Source organism: Nyctibius grandis, chromosome 2 (genome assembly GCF_013368605.1).
Source record: "Nyctibius grandis isolate bNycGra1 chromosome 2, bNycGra1.pri, whole genome shotgun sequence".
In the NCBI taxonomy this organism is placed as follows: domain Eukaryota; kingdom Metazoa; phylum Chordata; class Aves; order Nyctibiiformes; family Nyctibiidae; genus Nyctibius; species Nyctibius grandis.
The window spans coordinates 103440130-103458795 of NC_090659.1; the positions used below are offsets into that span (position 1 = coordinate 103440130).

At 44.5% G+C, this 18666-nt stretch overlaps 1 protein-coding gene across 2 annotated transcripts; it reads right to left on the minus strand.

Moving 5' to 3' along the window:
• Positions 1–1723: 1723 nt before the first annotated feature.
• On the minus strand, positions 1724–17541 carry POMP (proteasome maturation protein). 2 transcript variants are annotated; one of them, XM_068425102.1, is made up of 6 exons: positions 17470–17541; positions 15877–15974; positions 14930–14990; positions 12602–12703; positions 6443–6536; positions 1724–2919 (listed from the first exon to the last, which is right to left on the minus strand). In XM_068425102.1, exons 1-6 carry the CDS (start codon positions 17470–17472, stop codon positions 2852–2854), a joined length of 426 nt encoding a protein of 141 aa, XP_068281203.1. In that variant the 5' UTR covers positions 17473–17541; the 3' UTR covers positions 1724–2851. The 2 variants fall into 2 exon arrangements, with proteins under 2 accessions (XP_068281203.1, XP_068281202.1); XM_068425101.1 differs by lacking the exon at positions 17470–17541 and adding an exon at positions 16851–16895.
• Between the last annotated feature and the right edge of the window lie 1125 nt (positions 17542–18666).

The following is an 18666-nucleotide window of genomic DNA, read 5'->3' on the forward strand; positions in this document are numbered from 1 at the left end:
TCTGGGCTCAGCCATCCAGACAGTTTTTAACCCATTTAAGAGTCCACCCATCCAAGCCCCGGGCAGCCAGTTTGTCTAGGAGGATGCTGTGGGAGACAGTGTCGAATGCCTTACTGAAGTCTACATAGACTACATCCACAGCCCTGCCCTCATCTACTAAGCAGGTCACTTGGTCATAGAAGGAGACCAGGTTGGTCGAGCAGGACCTGCCTTTCATGAATCCATGTTGGCTGGCCCCGATGCCCCGATTGTCCTGCATGTGCCGTGTAATGGCACTCAGGATGATCTGTTCCATCACCTTGCCTGGCACCGAGGTCAGGCTGACAGGCCTATAGTTCCCTGGATCGTCCTTCCCACCCTTCTTGTAGATGGGCATTACATTTGCTAATTTCCAGTCAGCTGGAACTTCTCCAGTTAACCAGGACTTCCGGTAGATAATAGAGAGTGGTTTGGCAAGTTCATTTGCCAGTTCCTTCATTACTCTGGGGTGAATCCCATCCGGGCCCATAGCCTTGTGGGTGTCCAACTGGCACAGCAGGTCACTAACCGTCTCCTTCTGGATTACAGGAGGTTCACACAGCCCCCTGTCCCTAACTTCAGGCTCTGGGGGCCGAGTCTCCTGAGGACAACCGGTCTTGACATTAAAGACCGAGGCAAAGAAGGCATTGAGCACCTCTGCCTTTTCCTCATCCCCAGACACTACACTACCCTTCTCATTCAGCAAGTGGTGGAGGCTCTCCTTGACCCTCCTTTTGCTGTTGATGTATTTGTAAAAGCTTTTTTTGTTATCTTTGCCTCAGATACACTGAGGCAGGGAGCTATAAGGTGCCAGTAACTGGGTACAACTATGGGATGACTCCCTGTTTTCTGCAACAGTATTGGTAGGAAGGCAGACCTGAAAAATCCTGCTAGAAGTCCACGCCTGTACCTTAATTTGTCCCAGACCTAGCAAGGTAATCCCTCAGCCTTTCTGGCCTGAGCCTACTGAACCCCAGGCTTGCTTTATAACAACAGGTTACTTTTGCTTTACATAAAACTTCCAAGAAACTTGTCAATTGTAAAATAGCAGCCAATTCTGATATTTAATAAAGTATATGAGCTCACAGAACGACCAGGACAGCTATGGAAAACAAAATAGTAAGTAGGTCTTCACTTGCACAGTCAATTATTGGTCCTATGTTTAACCTCACTAAGGCAAAAAATACAAATCAAATAGCTTGTGTTTCATAGCACAAGCCTCTAATATCTGCAACTCTCAAGTGAAAGACAATTTTAGAGACTTTCTTAAATGAAAATGAAAATTTTCTTAAATGAAAAAAGTTTAAATATAAAACCAAATAAAACCGCCAGTAAAGTGTCTCATACTGTGTCATCTCAAGGTTTTTAATTTGCTGCAATGTTTTGCAATAGATGTACATAAAAGCACTGTAAAATTTACAGTATGGAAGCTAGAGGCTTTTGCCCACATGGGTAGGGAATTCATGGCAGCTTTAAGCACACTGAAAAGCACAGGAGATGTTTGGGATTGTGAAAAGAGGTTTATAGCAACATTTCTGCTAATATTATCTACAACAGAACACTGAGCACACTTAGCAGTTCAACCAAGTCATTAAAACCTGCTGAATAAAGACAGTTCCTGTCTTAGAAACAGTTTCAAGCTCCCCACATATGATAAGAGATGACATCTCTTGAACCAGTTTTCCTTCTAATATGCCACATCATATTAGCTGCCATCCAAGATTTATGTAAGATACATGCACGTGTATGACATCAGAAAATAGTTGTTACAACCCTGAATTTAATAACACACACCCCCCCCACGACTTACACACACAATAAAACCTTTCAGTTGCCCACTCCTTTAGAAGGTGTATTTAAGTATGTCTCTCATTCTCCCTTAATGAAGATCTGCTTTTGTCAAACAGACAAAAAATTATTTCTGTATTTGTCATCTAGTACCACTGTATCTTCATGTTCTCACTGCAGCAGCTTTATTACGTACTGTCATAATTAGGCACTGCATTCTTTCTTAACCTCTGAATACTAAAATACCTAGATCTAGTGCTCTTTTGGATTGTGTTCCCAAATGGATTTTAAAACACTTCTTTACACTCCAAGTAGAAATTGCTTCTACTTTCAGAAAGCAGAATACTTTCTCAGGGACACAGACGAAAAAATCCGGACTTTTAACTCCCTTTACAGCAATACTTCCAATTCTACACAAAATGGCTCACTCAAACAACTATCAACAGGGGGGATAAAATGTATGTAGCAGGATTCCACTGGCAGTGCAGAAGTTAAAGATCTTTAAAGATATTGCAAGAAAAAGGAACAACACTGTTTGTATTGTGGATAAGAGATTCTTGAGTTATGATTAAATATATTTTGGAACGCAACAGCATTTATAGCAAACTTTTATTCAATAGTTTAAAAAGTGTATGGAATTTTCATGAACAAAGAGTTACTCAATGGAAAATACCTTATTTTCCCCCTTAAAAAGTTCTTCTGCAAGAACATCCATTAAATGCATTTACCTACAATAATCAGTTTTAAAATGCACGGGTATTTTTGGATTTCTTGTATACATATATAGCATTTCCATAGTTAAGAAGCTATTGTCCTGAGCAGTGTATGAAAAGACATTATTTAAACTACCTAGTTACAGGACATTTATATAATTGACACCAAGCACAGAACAATTTATAGACTTTAAACATTTAATGTGCCTTTTCATCAAGGAAGGCAAATGATAACTGTAGGACTGCTTAACACTGTGAGTGTCAATTAGTATCATGTATTTAGATCTGCAGTATAAAGACACGCACAAAACATTTTCGTGGAGTACATTTTGTTACAATAAACCAAGCTTGTATTCCATCATCATGTGTGGTTCTCCCATAACCTCACTCTGTGAAGGATCTGGAAAAAAAAAAGTCAACAGCATGAGGCTTTTACCAAGCTACAAAGACCAACAGTAACTATGAACATGACCTGCACAACACAGATCTGTAACTCCTAAGTCTCTAACCAAAGCAATGATCAGCTAACAAATAGATCTATAGTGGAACAGTGTTTCATAAGGATTCCCCGCATGCACACACACTTAAAGTAAAACCAACCAGTTCTACATAAACACCGTCTCCTATAGCCTGAATCTCAAGGCTGACTGAGTTTTGTGTTTAAGAAAATTCAAGTCTGACTGAAGCTTTTCCTCACAGGTGCCCCACATCTCTTTCCAGTGCAACTTCTCTCCACAAGAGGAGCTCACACTCCAGCCCTTCTGTTAGTTGGGACATACCCGTGGTTTCTCTTCCTCACCTAACCACCTAGTTTCACAGAAATTCTACGCCCTTAAATACCTTTGGCTGGAACTCAGGAATGACCTCTGGAAGAAGGGGCAGGCAACTCAGGAGGACTACAAAGATGTCATGAGGTTATGCAGGGAGAAAATTAGAAGGGCCAAAGCCCAACTAGGACTCAATCTGGCTACTGCTGTATAAACAACAATAAAAAATGTTTCTATAAACACATTAGCAACAAAAGGAGGGCCAAGGAGTATCTCCATCCTTTATTGGATGCAGGGGGAAACATAGTGACAAACGCTGAGGAGAAAGCTGAGGTGCTTAATGCCGCCTTCGCCTCAGTCTTTAGTAGTAAGACCAGTTGTTCTCTGGGTACCCAGCCTCGTGAGCTGGAAGACAGTGACGGGGAGCAGAATGAAGCCCCCATAATCCATGAGGAAATGGTTAGCGACCTGCTGCACCACTTAGATACACATGTCTATAGGTCCGGATAGGATCCATCCAATGGTACTGAGAGAGCTGGCAGAAGTGCTCACCAAGCCACTTTCCATCATTTACGAGCAGTCCTGGCTAACCGGGGAGGACCCAGGTGACTGGAAATTAGCAAATGTGATGCCCATCTACAAGAAGGGCTGGGAAACTACAGGCCTGTCAGTCTGACCTCGGTGCTGGGGAAGGTTATGGGGCAGATCATCACGCAGCACATACAGGACAACCAGGCGATCAGGCCCAGTCAGCATGGGTTTATGAAAGGCAGGTCCTGCTTGACTAACCTGATCTCCTTCTGTGACAAAGTGACCCGCTTACTGGATGAGGGAAAGGCTGTGGATGTTGTCTACCTGGACTTTAGTAAAGCCTTTGACAGTCTCCCACAGCATTCTCCTGGAGAAACTGGCTGCTCATGGCTTGGACAGGCATACGCTTTGCTGGGTAAAAAGCTGGCTGGATGGCCAGGCCCAAAGAGTTGTCATGAATGGAGTTAAATCCAGTTGGTGGCCAGTCACAAGTGGTGTTCCCCAGGGCTCAGTGTTGGGGCCAGTTCTCTTTAATACTTTTATCAATGATCTGGACGAGGGGATCGAGTGCAGCCTCAGTAAGTTCGCAGATCACACCAAGTTGAGTGGGATCTGCTTGAGGTTAGGAAGGCTCTGCAGAGGGATCTCGACAGGCTGGATCGATGGGCTGAGGCCAACTGTATGAGGTTCAACAAGGCCAAGTGACACGTCGTGCACTTGGGGCACAACAACCCCATGCACTGCTACAGGCTTGGGGAAGAGTGGCTGGAAAGCTGCCTGGTGGAAAAGGACCTGGGGGTGTTGGTCAATAGCCAGCTGAATATGAGCCAGCAGTGTGCCCAGGTGGCCAAGAATCCTGGGCTTGTATTAGAAATAGTGTGGCCAGCAGGACTAGGGAAGTGATCGTCCCCCTGTACTTGGCACTGGTGAGGCCACATCTTGAATACTGTGTTCAGTTCTGGGCCCCTCACTGCAAGAAAGACATTGAGGTGCTGGAGCGAGTCCAAAGAAGAGCAACGAAGCTGGTAAAGGGTCTGGAGCACAAGTCTCATGAGAAGCAGCTGAGGGAACTGGGCTTGTTTAGCCTGGAGAAAAGGAGGCTGAGGGGAAACCTTATCACACTCTACAACTACCTGAAAGGAGGTTGTAGTGAGGTGGGTGTTGGTCTCTTCCCCCAAGTAACAGGTGATAGGACAAGAGGAAATGGCCTTAAGTTGTGCCAGGGGAGGTTTAGATTGGATATCAGGAAAAATTTCTTCACTGAAAGGGTTATCAAACATTGGAACAGGCTGCCCAGGGAAGTGGTGGAGTCACCATCCCTGGAGGTATTTAAAAGACATGTAGACATGGCGTTTAGGGACATGGTTTAGTGGTGGACATGGCAGTGCTGGGTTAACGGTTGGATTTGATGATCTTAAGGGTGTTTTCCAACCTAAACGATTCTATGTTTCCATCTCTGAGATTTCCTCTGTTCTGTAAGGTATGGTTGACATTAGCCACTGTACTCAAAGGTTATCAAGGAACATGCAGAGGACACAAGAGATACCCATACTGACAGTATGAACTTCATTTCCATACAAAAAATAAAATTAAAAAAAAAAAAAAAAATCAAGGCCAGAAGAAGGTTGTACCTGCCCTTCAGATGGATGTACTTAGCACTCTATAAATACGTAACAGCTTGCTGTAAGCAATGGTAAATAACCAAATTCCTATAGATTATGTTTGACATTGCTCTACCCCCTAAACCACAATAACCTAAGATTCCTTCCCTTGCTCCCTGTAAATCCATCCCAGAAAATAATCCCAGATTTACCTCGTGTCTCTAGATTCCCACTTACCCCCCCATTATTTCCAGTTACTTATCTCCCTGGCTCTTTCCATTCTCCAGTCCCACCTCAAAATACCCTCTGCCTCCTTCCATGTCCTTAACTACCAGCTAGAAAGTAGTAATTTTTTTCTAAAACTATTTTTGCAGATTTATTCTATTACACACACACTCACTGTCAGTCAATAGCCCACCACACAACTGCAAACTGTTGAGTTAATTTGAGGGAGACTTCCCCCTGCCACATCTCTGGTTCACTAGTTCATTACCTCTCCTCTAGCCTTTCTTTCTTTTTAATTATAGAACTTTACATCTTTGTATATAAATTTGTATATACTTTGTATATACAAAATAATAATATATATTATTATAATATATTATATATATTATTATAATATATTATATATAATATAATAATATAATTTGTATATACTTTGTATATATTTTGTACTATAAAAACTTTACATCTTTGTAACCTCAACCTGTCAAAATCTGCATGAGTAGTTCAAAAGTTTCTGGGCAAACAGACATACAATGTAAGTGCACATCTTCTACTCCTTTAGAAACCCAGCCTACAAGCAAGTACTGGCTTACTCAATATTTCAGAGTAATTTCCACACAAGTAGCAACTGAACCACATTTATTTTTCCTTCCCCCACTGCTTCTTTGCCTTTAGGAATTCAATTTTTAATTTGTATTTTGTGTATTTAATTGTCTTATTCCATAAAGGCAAAGAACTTCATAGTTCCCAAATTCTACCTTTAAATGTTTCTGTAAGATTCAAAACAGAATGTATTTACCATTAAGGATATCCTCAAAACTGATGCATTCATCATTTCCCCTCAGAATATCCAGCGCCATGTTTGAGCTGTGAAGAAATGGGAGACGCTGGACCTGTAAAAAGACAAGAGTCTGAGTTTCTTCAAGTCTGAAATTGAGGGGGTTTATATTTGGATTTCTCAGCCTGAAGTGACTGAGAAAAGTGACAGGCAAAGTCATGGCTTCCTTCAACAACGATGAAATAAGAGAACTGCTGGCATTCATAGATAGCAAAACCTACCTAATACCACCATCTGCTATTGTTTATCTCTGTTCTGAAAAGAACAGCCTTTCACTAGATTTGTAGCTTTCACTGCAGTGCAGCTACCGCAGCAAATAGTCTAGTTAAAAAAAACAAGTAGGTGTTTTTTAACTCCTCTGTTCCCACATAAAGCTGGGGAGACTCACTACAACAAACACACAGACACTCTGAGGTCAGTACTGGGCAACTGACACACACTGCAGTGTTTGGAACCCACATTCTAAGTTTCCTACATCTCTGACACAAGTCAGGAATGTAAGTGAAAGAGCTATATTGATTTTCACATCTAAACATAATCATCCTTGCAATTAATCTAAATCATAATTATTTCTCTGATTCCCACCAATTCTTAAGCTTCAAGTCCACTCCCAGTTACTTTCAACACTCACTTCTGTACCCTTCACCCACAGCATTACAAAAAAATTTAAGCAGTACACAGAGAATTCAGATCCTAAATATTCTGAAAATAGCATGTCTGTACTTACAATTGCATTCACTACTAGTAGTGATACCTCAGTTATACTATGAATATATTTTACAACCATAAAATTACCATGTAGCTATCTCTTTACACACAAAACATGTCAAAGATTTCCATAATCACTACTGGTCCAATTGTCAGAAGTTCACATATGCTATTCCAGTAAATATTTTAGAGAAGTGAAATTAAACAGAATCACAGAATCAACCAGGTTGGAAGAGACCTCTGGGATCATTGAGTCCAACCTTTGACCTAATACCACCCTGTCGACTAGACCATGGCACTAAGTGCCATGGCCAGTCTTTTCTTAAACACATCCAGAGATGGCGACTCCATCACCTCCCTGGGCAGCCCGTTCCAATGTCTAATGACCCTTTCTGAGAAGAAATTCTTCCTAATGTCCAACCTGAACCTCCCCTGGCGAAGCTTGAGGCTGTGTCCTCTTGTCCTATCGCTAGTTGCCCAGGAGAAGAGGCCGACTCCCACTTCACTACAACCTCCCTTCAGGTAGTTGTAGACTGCAATAAGGTCACCTCGGAGCCTCCTCTTCTCCAGGCTAAACAACCCCAGCTCCCTCAGCCGTTCCTCATAGGTCAGACCCTCCAGACCCTTCACCAGCTTGGTCGCCCTCCTCTGGACTCGCTCCAACACCTCAACATCTTTCTTGAAGTGCGGGGCCCAGAACTGAACACAGTACTCAAGATGCGGCCTCACCAGTGCCAAGTAGAGAGGGACGATCACTTCCCTAGACCGGCTGGCTACACCATTCCTAATAGAGGCCAGGATGCCATTGGCCTTCTTGGCCACCTGGGCACACTGCTGGCTCATGTTTAGCCGGCTGTCGATCAGCACCCCCAGGTCTCTTTCCTCCGGGCCGCTTTCTAACCACTCTTCCCCCAGCCTGTAGCGCTGCATGGGGTTGTTGTGGCCAAAGTGTAAGACCCGGCACTTGTTCTTGTTGAACCTCATGCTGTTGGTCTCAGCCCATCTATCTAACCTGTCCAGATCCCTCTGTAGGGCCTTCCTACCCTCCAGCAGATCGACACTCCCACCCAGCTTGGTGTCATCTGCAAATTTGCTGAGGATGCACTCAATCCCTACGTCTAGATCATCTAGAAAGATATTGAACAGCACCGGCCCCAGAACTGAGCCCTGGGGAACACCACTAGTGACCGGCTGCCAGGTGGACTTTGCCCCATTCACCACCACTCTCTGGGCTCGGCCATCCAGACAGTTTTTAACCCATCGAAGAGTCCACCCATCCAAGCCCCGGGCAGCCAGTTTGTCTAGGAGGATGCTGTGGGAGACAGTGTCGAATGCCTTACTGAAGTCTAGATAAGACTACATCCACAGCCCTGCCCTCATCTACTAAGCGGGTCACTTGGTCATAGAAGGAGACCAGGCTGGTCGAGCAGGACCTGCCTTTCATGAATCCATGTTGGCTGGCCCCGATGCCCCGATTGTCCTGCATGTGCCGTGTAATGGCACTCAGGATGATCTGTTCCATCACCAAGATAACTTGGATATCTAACATGAAGCTGGGAGTGAAAAACCTTCTAATTACTGTATTTCCCCCACCCATTCCCCAAGAATACCTGTGGGGACACAGTAGGAGGATATCCTCACCTGCCTCATTTTCTGCCATATGCTAACATCACTTAGGAAAAAGATTTTTCCTCATAAGACAGCACAGCTGAGATCAAGGGTTGTTTTCATACATCCTGTCTGACCTTCACATCTTAAGGACCCATAATTTCTGCCAAGTTTAATGCAGCTCACTGTGGTTCAGTAGGACCTGATCCACTGGAAGGGAGTATAAAATTCTCCAAGTCACTTCGAAAAACAACTCTTAATAGCACAACAACCTTCAACAAGCCAAAAAAAGTTTGTTAGGACCAATGAGCTTTCTATGTTTCCTAAGGGACAAAGTCAGCCTCCCTCCAGTTACTCTCCATCCTAGGAGATAAGAGGGAAAAGGAGACAGACTCAGCTTCCCAACTACGAGTTAAAACCTTTGAACTTAGCTCCCTGTAGACATCCCCTGATCTTACAAGAAGGGCTACGGGACAATAATAAGCACATAGCAATTCTTTGTTTCAGGTTTCATGTTACCTCTATACCCACTCCCAAACAACTACCTGCTTCAGATCCCTATGTCTCTTTGCCCTACAGATGCAGAGATAGCTTCCCATGAAGGTCATACATTCTACAGAGAAGAGTATTAATTTTAGGAATTAATACTCAATTCCTCCTGCTTTTCTCTGAAGGCTTACAGGAAGCTAGTCCACAGAAAACCTAGAGCACAGAATCACAGAATCACAGAATGTTAGGGATTGGAAGGGACCTCGAAAGATCATCTAGTCCAATCCCCCTGCCGGAGCAGGATTGCCTAGACCATATCACACAGGAACGCGTCCAGGCGGGTTTTGAATGTCTCCAGAGAAGGAGACTCCACAACCTCTCTGGGCAGCCTGTTCCAGTGTTCGGTCACCCTCACCGTAAAGAAGTTTTTCCTCATATTTAAGCGGAACCTCCTGTGTTCCAGCTTGCAGCCATTGCCCCTTGTCCTGTCAAGGGATGTCACTGAGAAGAGCCTGGCTCCATCCTCATGACACTTGCCCTTTACATATTTATAAACATTAATGAGGTCATCCCTCAGTCTCCTCTTCTCCAAGCTAAAGAGACCCAGCTCCCTCAACCTCTCCTCATAAGGGAGATGTTCCACTCCCTTAATCATCTTCGTGGCTCTGCGCTGGACTCTCTCTAGCAGTTCCCTGTCCTTCTTGAACTGAGGGGCCCAGAACTGGACACACTATTCCAGATGCGGCCTCACCAGGGCAGAGTAGAGGGGGAGGAGAACCTCTCTCGACCTGCTAACCACACCCCTTCTAATACAGCCCAGGATGCCATTGGCCTTCTTGGCCACAAGGGCACACTGCTGGCTCATGGTCATCCTGTTGTCCACTAGGACCCCCAGGTCCCTTTCCCCTCCGCTGCTCTCCAACAGGTCTGCCCCCAACTTGTACTGGTACATGGGGTTGTTCTTGCCCAGATGCAGGACTCTACACTTGCCCTTGTTATATTTCATTAAATTTCTCCCCGCTCAACTCTCCAGCCTGTCCAGGTCTCTCTGAATGGCTGCGCAGCCTTCCGGTGTGTCAGCCACTCCTCCCAGTTTGGTGTCATCAGCGAACTTGCTGACAGTGCACTCTATTCCCTCATCCAAGTCATTAATAAATATATTGAATAGTACTGGTCCCAGTACCGACCCTCGAGGGACTCCGCTAGACACAGGCCTCCAACTGGACTCTGTCCCATTGACCACCACTCTCTGGCTTCTTTCCTTCAGCCAGTTCACAATCCACCTCACTACCCGATCATCCAGACCACACTTCCCCAGTTTAGCTGCGAGGATGCTGTGGGAGACCGTGTCAAACGCTTTACTGAAATCGAGATAGACCACATCCACAGCTTTACCATCATCTATCCACCGGGTTATGTCCTCATAAAAGGCTATCGAGTTGGTTAAGCATGACTTTCCCTTGGTGAAGCCATGCTGAGTGCCCCTAATGATCCCCCTATCCTTGATGTGCCTAGAGACAGCACCAAGGACAAGTTGTTCCATCACCTTTCCGGGGATGGAGGTGAGGCTGACCGGTCTATAGTTACCCGGGTCCTCCTTCTTGCCCTTTTTGAAGACTGGAGTGACATTCGCTTTCCTCCAGTCCTCAGGCACCTCTCCCGTTGCCCACGACTTAGTAAAGATGATGGAGAGTGGCCTAGCAATGACTTCCGCCAGCTCCCTCAGCACCCACGGGTGCATCCCATCAGGGCCCATGGATTTATGGATGTCCAGATTGCTTAATTGGTCCCTGACCCAGCCCTCATCTACCAAGACAGATTCCTCCTCTATCCTGACTTCTTCTGGGGCCGCAGGGGTCTGGGGCTCCTCAGGACAGCCTCCAGCAGTATAGACAGAGGCAAAGAAGGCATTCAGTAACTCCGCCTTCTTTTTATCCTCTGGCTCCAGGGCCCCCACCTCATTCATCAGTGGGCCTACATTGCCTCTAGTGTTGGCTTTACCTGCAATGTATTTGAAGAAGCCCTTTCTGTTGCCCTTGACCTCTCTTGCAAGGTTTAATTCCAAGGAGGCCTTAGCTTTCCTAGTTGCCTCCCTACATCCTCTGATAACAGACTTATATTCCTCCCAAGTGGCCAGCCCCTCCTTCCACGATCTGTACACCCTCTTCTTCCACTTGAGTTTGCCCAGCAGTTCCCTGTTCAACCATGCAGGTCTCCTGGTACCCTTCCTTGACTTCCTACCTGTTGGGATGCTCTGATCTTGAGCTCGGAAGAAGCAGTCCTTGAATGCTAACCAACTATCTTGGGCCCCCTTACCTTCTAGTACCCTGTCCCATGGGATTTCCCCTAGCAATTGCTTGAAAAGGCCAAGGTTGGCCCTCCTGAAGTCCAGGGTTGTGATTCTGCTAGCTATTCACGTCCTGTCACATGAGATCCTGAACTCTACCATCTCATGGTCACTACAACCAAGGCTGCCCTCAACCTTCACCTCTTCAACCAGACCCTCCTTGTTAGTGAGGATAAGATCCAGCAGCGCCCCTCTCCTAGTTGGCTCGTCCACCATTTGCATCAGAAAGTTATCATCAATGCACTGGAGGAACCTCCTGGACTGACGATGGCTGGCTGAGTAGGCCTCCCAGGAAATATCAGGGTAGTTGAAATCCCCCACGACAACCAGACCCTGTAACTGTGAGACTGCTCTCAGCTGCCTGTAGAAGGCCTCATCACCCTCCTCATCCTGATCCGGTGGCCTGTAATAGACACCCACAACAGTATCACCCCTGCCAGCCTGCCCCTTAATTCGCACCCACAAACTCTCAACTCGCTCCTGATCCGCCCCTGGACAGAACTCAATACATTCTAGCTGCTCACTCACATAAAGAGCAACTCCACCACCTCTCCTTAGTGGCCTGTCTTTCTTGAACAGGACATAGCCATCCATGACCACATTCCAGTCATGCGAGGTGTCCCACCAAGTCTCTGTGATTGCCACTAAATCATAGCCCCCCGACCGAACACGGATTTCTAACTCCTCCTGTTTATTCCCCATGCTGCGTGCATTGGTGTACAGGCTACCACTTCACCAAGTAACCAATGAAAGAACAGCAACTGACAGGCTTTAACATACTGACTGTTCTGGAAACTATTAATTGAAGTGTTTGGCTGGTCGGTTTTAATAAAAGCAGTCCAGTGAAAGAATTTCTTTTGGAAACATAAGGTATTTCAACAGAGAAAGATGTGTCTCTGAAAGCATGTTCTGCAATAAAAAAAAAACTGAAGTGGTTTAAGTTATACCAGTTGGATAAAAACACCTACCTGTTTCACTGCTCTGAATTCCATCTGCAGCTTTAAAGGTGCGTGGATTCCTTGAATATTTCTCAGCGTGGCAAAGTTTGTTTTATCTTGAGTTAACTGGAACTATCACAAACAACATTGATTTTTATTTTAGAAAAAGTTACTCTCAAGTACAGCCACAGAAGAGATTTGTGACACCCTACTTAAATGAACATGCTTATTAAATTTTATGTAAAAATTCAGTGATTCTGTCATCTGTCTCAAATGTACACAAAAGACAGTGAGGCAGTAATATGTGTTTTATGAAAGTGAAACTGCTTTGTGCTGGATTTTATTACAAACCAATAGTAGCAATTTTATTTTGTTATTTTTGACAATCAGGACATGTAACACCACCAAGTGGTGTAGTTTTGCACTACTTTACTACAATATTGTCAACATGAATTGGAAGCTAAGTCTGGTTCAAGGTAAGAACATAAACTTGAAAGCCACAATTGATGTTATTGTTAGCCATCAAAGACTCTACTTGAGAACACTTGAAATACTTCTTTTCTGATCAAGTAGGAAGATAGAACAGCACATATACTCTGTATGACTCTGAAAAGTAAAAAAAAGCTCATAATTTTACCAACTGCTGTACAACTGATCCAGTAAGACAAAGAAAATCTATTTAGTAGAGGGTTCTTGCAATGAAAAAGTGCTGGCTCATGAATACTGAAGTACACAAAAGTAACTTATGCTTAATGTTAAACTTAAGCTTGAGTAATTCAGTCTCAAATTTGTCTTCTACAGTAGTGACTACATGCCTGTAATGTTGACACAATACAACATTCTAAAGTAAAACAAAAAATACTAATTTCTTATTTTAAAACCTGTACTCAGTCATCATGAGAAAAGCCTACTAGTACAAGAATATCATCCCATTTATGCGAAGGGATCTCAAAAACCAATATGAAAACACAAATCAAAGGCATAACATGCATTTTCTTCATAACAACCTATATTGAATGCTCTTCAAAAGTTAGCAGAAAATGCTATTTATATGCTTCATCCCAAACTTACAATTCTGGTCACATTATTTTTCCATTTCTTTTACTTTACAAAGGCAGAGGTCCTTACCTGATAGCAGAAAGATTTGGTTTCTACTAGTGCTACCTGAATAACCTACCATTTACGGCAGTAAAAATAACCGTAACTTCCTCAGGCTAAGATAAGTCTTTTCCCATGCAAATGTACATGAAAATAATTCTTAGATACATTGGCCACAAACTTACAGAAAAACTAACCAAACAACATGCAGAAAAAAACAATTTAAAAGTTTCACATACTTATTAGGGGATCAGATTGTCTGTTTTAATTATTTCTGTGCATTTTTTTCTCTCTAGCATGTAATCTTTTAATTATGAAGGTTTTATACAGCAAGAACAGAGTTAAAAACTAAGTTACAGCAATCAGTTGTAAAAAAAAAAAAAAAATCAATCGACAAATAGCTCTGAAATATTTACAGTATTTATAAATAAGCTTGTGAAGTTGGTGTCACATTAACATTATCCTTTTGACTCAAGGCAACACTAGCTCAAGACAGCACTACCACTTGTTAGAATTAGGATATATTAGACATTACATTCAGCCCTCGTCATGCTGATTAGCTTTGCAATTTGGAACGTTCTATCCAAGTACTGCCTTTGCTTCAGGACATTTTATTACATCAAATCTTCTGTGCTGACAAAACAGGCACCAGAGAGGAGATTCAGTTCAACCAGCTACTTAGCCAAGGCTGTCAGTCTAGTCTCCCTTTACCTTCAACCTACGGTCCACAGACAACTCTTAAGTGGTCCACAAGCGATTACTAAGCCGGACAAGATTGCATACATTTACAACAATCTGTATGTGTAAAATTTCTAGATGGGATCAAGTAATTCAATGAAAAATATTTATGTGTTCACAGACTGAAAGCCTGAAAATGAAGACATATGCTAAACCTACAGACAAAATGGGAAGATCAGCCTGCCAGAAATGACAGGTTCTAACTACAGATGCTGCATACACAACTAGCTTAATAACTTTTAGATGACTAAACCTTACAAAGTAAATCCCTACCTGGAAGCCTGCTTAGATACTTGAAGTGGAGAAAGTCACAAATGGGAGGTTAACATTAAACAGATTTGCCAACAATGTTATTTGTATAAACAAAATGTTACTATTGTTGAACATCCTTATTCTATTAAAGGCAAGACCCTGCTCATTACTTGTTACCTCACAAAGCAGTCCAGGTAACAAACCACATTGTTAATTTAAACTTTGTAATTAGTTAAGAGTGAAGATGGCTACATTTGATGTTATACTTACATTTTTTTCTGACAACTCCAGCGGGTGGCTGGGCAACAATTCACTTTTCACACTTGTAAAGCTAGAAATACAAGGAAAAAAAATGAACTTCAAAAAACTAATCAGGACATTGCTTTTAAAGTTGCATTCCAAAACTAATCTCAGATAAAAACATCAACCTAGAGAGACACTCGATTAGCACACTTTGAACTACAGAAAAAAAAAATGCTTAATGGTGAAAGAGCAAATAAGACTTCTAACAACAGCACTACCAGAAAAAAAGTTTGAATTTCAGGTATCCTTTTTTCTTTACGTTTGACAAAACAAAATAACAGCTTTTATTCCTTGACCCCCTTCAGAAATATTAACAAATGAAAATGCCAGAGGTTTAATTATGTTCAAGGTACACGGTATCTGATTTTAGAAGTCTCCAAGCTTTTGGAACTGAATATTGTACGTACCTTTTTTCCCCCCTCTCATAGTTTTATTACCCCCATTTTAAACTCCATGAACTGATTTTAGATGCATTATCCAAGACATACATATAGTTTTGCACTAATGTAAAATGTCAAAAAACAAAGACGCTATTTTTACTATATTAACTTTACTTTTTGTACCAATGCTGAAATTAACCATTTCCCATGGTGCTATGGCATGCTTATATACATATATATTACAACTAGCATATCTTTCATAACTACTAATACTTTGCCAGAACTTGTATAAAAAGGTGTATCAAACAGGTAAAATTATATGAATATTACCTACTTCTTGAAGTGAAAATTTTCACAGTAAATTAAAGCTTGAAAGACAATCTGACTAAACACTTGCGCTTTAGACTACGGCTTTTGAGATACATCTGCCAAGAACCTTCTTTAAAAAGTCAACATTTAATACACGCTTTCTTCCTATATCTGAAGTTGAACATCAGCTATGGCACAATTCAAACAAGAAAGAGTAAAGCATACCCTCTACGCAAAAGATCATGACCTTCAAATGGTCCTGAAGCTGAAAATTCAGTAATTGGGATACTATCCTTCAGCAGAGAAGAAGCACCTCTGGAATTCTGGAACAAAAAAAGTGAGGATTACTTTAACAGAACCAGACCCCTTTTGTATGGGCCATTAGGCCAGGAAAATTAAACAAAGTGCTCAAAGTCTCCTCAAACTACTCATACCCAAGCCCTAGACTTTAAAGTCTCTTTGGAAAAAAAACAAACAAACACCAATACACAAACCCCACACTAAATTAGAATTCTTTCAGAGAGTCTGGTAACAGTTAAAGGTACTGATAATACTTTTTTTTATATGTCTGAAAGAGTTAAACTGGCAATTACACCGTGTTCATTCCCATCCTGAGCTACAGATGGGAAGGCAGGTCACGCTCAGCTGGCAGGACAGAAAGGAACATGTGTGAGCATTCCTTCGTTCATTTCGATACAGACATAATCAAGTAAGATCAAATTGATTTTATCCATGGTTTAAGGCTGCTGTAAAGAGGACAAGGTGTATTCAAGTAGTCTCATATGGTCTGAAAGACCAAAGAAAAAACAGTAACTTATAGCAGAAGACCAGAACAACACACCCCCACAGACTTACTAAGTCAAGTCATCTTATCCCAGACCACTAATATCATGCTAACCTGCCCAATTTTATTGAAGTGATTTTAGGATTGTTCATACAAATTGCTCCACCAATAGGCCAATGTATAATAAACTCTGGATGGTGACAGCAATAAACTCTGGAAGGTGACAGGGATGAGCTGTTCAGTGCAGGAGTTTCCTCCAGCAGCACTGTCAGATCCAACAGAAAATTCATGCTTATAGTTAAGGTCTTTTGTACTAACATGTTAACTGTCAATAACCTAACAGCTATTAGAAAACTAAAATACTTGTTATCACATGCATATAAAGCATCTACCAATGAACATACTCAACACTGACCAGACCTGAGATTGCTGTGGGTGAAAGCATTAGAGAGACACATTACCTGGAAGATGTGACAAGAGGCAAGATCAAAATCAAACGTAAGGAGAAAACCATGAAACACTCCCAAAAAATAACACCCTCGAGTCACGCCAGTGCCCAGACCGTCTTAGGCAGTCACACCACCGCCATCCACCACAGAGGACCGAGGCACGGCCTCCCCCCGCGAGAGCTGCCCGGGCTCCGGGAGGCTGGGGATTACCGGGGCTCCCGGCCTCCCCGTCCCACCCCGCTCCCCGGAGAAGGGCTTTCACCGCAGCCACGCACCCTCCGCGCCTTCCCGCCCCTGAGGCTGCCGAGCGCAGACCGGCCCGCGCAGGGAGGGACGAGGGACGCCTCCGACCCGGTGAAGGCCCCCGACCTGGCAGCACGAACGCCCGCCATGACTGCGCCGGACCCCCATGACTCAGCACGGCCCCAGCGCCCCCCGCCCAACGGCCACCACCCCCGGGGACCCCAACGGCTGAGCGGGAGACGGGGTAGACAAGCACACGCACTCCGGCCCGGCCCGCCCCGCTCCGCTCAGCTTCAGCACAAAGACGACCCAAACCCGGCGCCGCCGCCAGCCCGCACTCACCATCTTGGCCCCGCACGCGCAGCCACTTCCGCCTCCTCCGCCTCCTCACTTCCGCCCCGCCCCCGGCGTGCTGCGTCAGACGCAAGGAAGGAGGAACCGCGGCTGCCCCCCCGCCGGGACGGGACGCGCGGGGAGGGGCGGGGCCGCGCAGGGGGCGGGGCCGCGGCTGCCCCGAGGGGCTGGTGGCGGGTGGCGGGAGCCCTCCCCTGAGGTGGAGTGAGGGGCCAGGGCTACCTCTGCGGCCCTGTGCCCTCCTTGGCCATGACTTGCCCGCTTCCAGGGCTGTGGCTCGTACACTGACCGCGCTGTTCCCACATGCCGGCAAAACCCAGCTGTTTTAGAATCACAGAATCATAGAATAATTTGGTTGGAAGGGACCTTAAGGCTAGTTCCAACCCCCCTGCCACAGGCAGGGACACCTTCCACTAGACCAGGTTGCTCAAAGCCCCATCCAACCTGGCCTTGAACACTGCCAGGAAGAGGGCAGCCACAACTTCTCCGGGCAACCTGTGCCAGTGTCTCACCACCCTCACTGTAAAGAATTTCTTCCTAATATCTCATCTAAATCTACCCTCTTTCAGTTTAAAACCATCCCACTCGTCCTGTTACTACATGCCCTTGTAAAAAGCCCCTCTCCCGCTTTCCTGTAGGTCCCCTTCAGGTACTAGAAGGCTGCTATGAGGTCTCTCAGGAGCCTTCTCTTCTCCAGCCTGAACAGCCCCAACTCTCTCCCCCCGTCTGCACATGAGAGGTGTTCCGGCCCTCTGATCATCTTCGCGGCCCTCCTCTGGACTTGCTCCAGCAGCTCCATGTCCTTCTTATGTTGGGGGCCCCGGAGCTGGATGCAGTACTCCAGGTGGTGTCTCACGAGAGCAGAGTAGAGGGGCAGAATCACCTCCCTCGATCTGCTGGCCACACTGCTTTTGATGCAGCCCAGGATACGTCTGACCTTCTGGGCTGCAAGTGCACTTTGCCGGCTCATGTTGAGCTTTTGGTATCACCATGGCCCCAAGCAGGAGCTGGACCTGACCAATGGCTTCCCGCAGCAGGCCGGGGCAGCCATGTTGTGGTGTCGGGTGCTTTTTTTGGTTAAACACATCCTCTCCCAAGTGGGCCACAGGCAGCAAAATCAGAGACCTCGGATGACCCCAACAGTGTCACAGCACTGACAGCCTGAGGTAGCGATGCTTCCTGAGG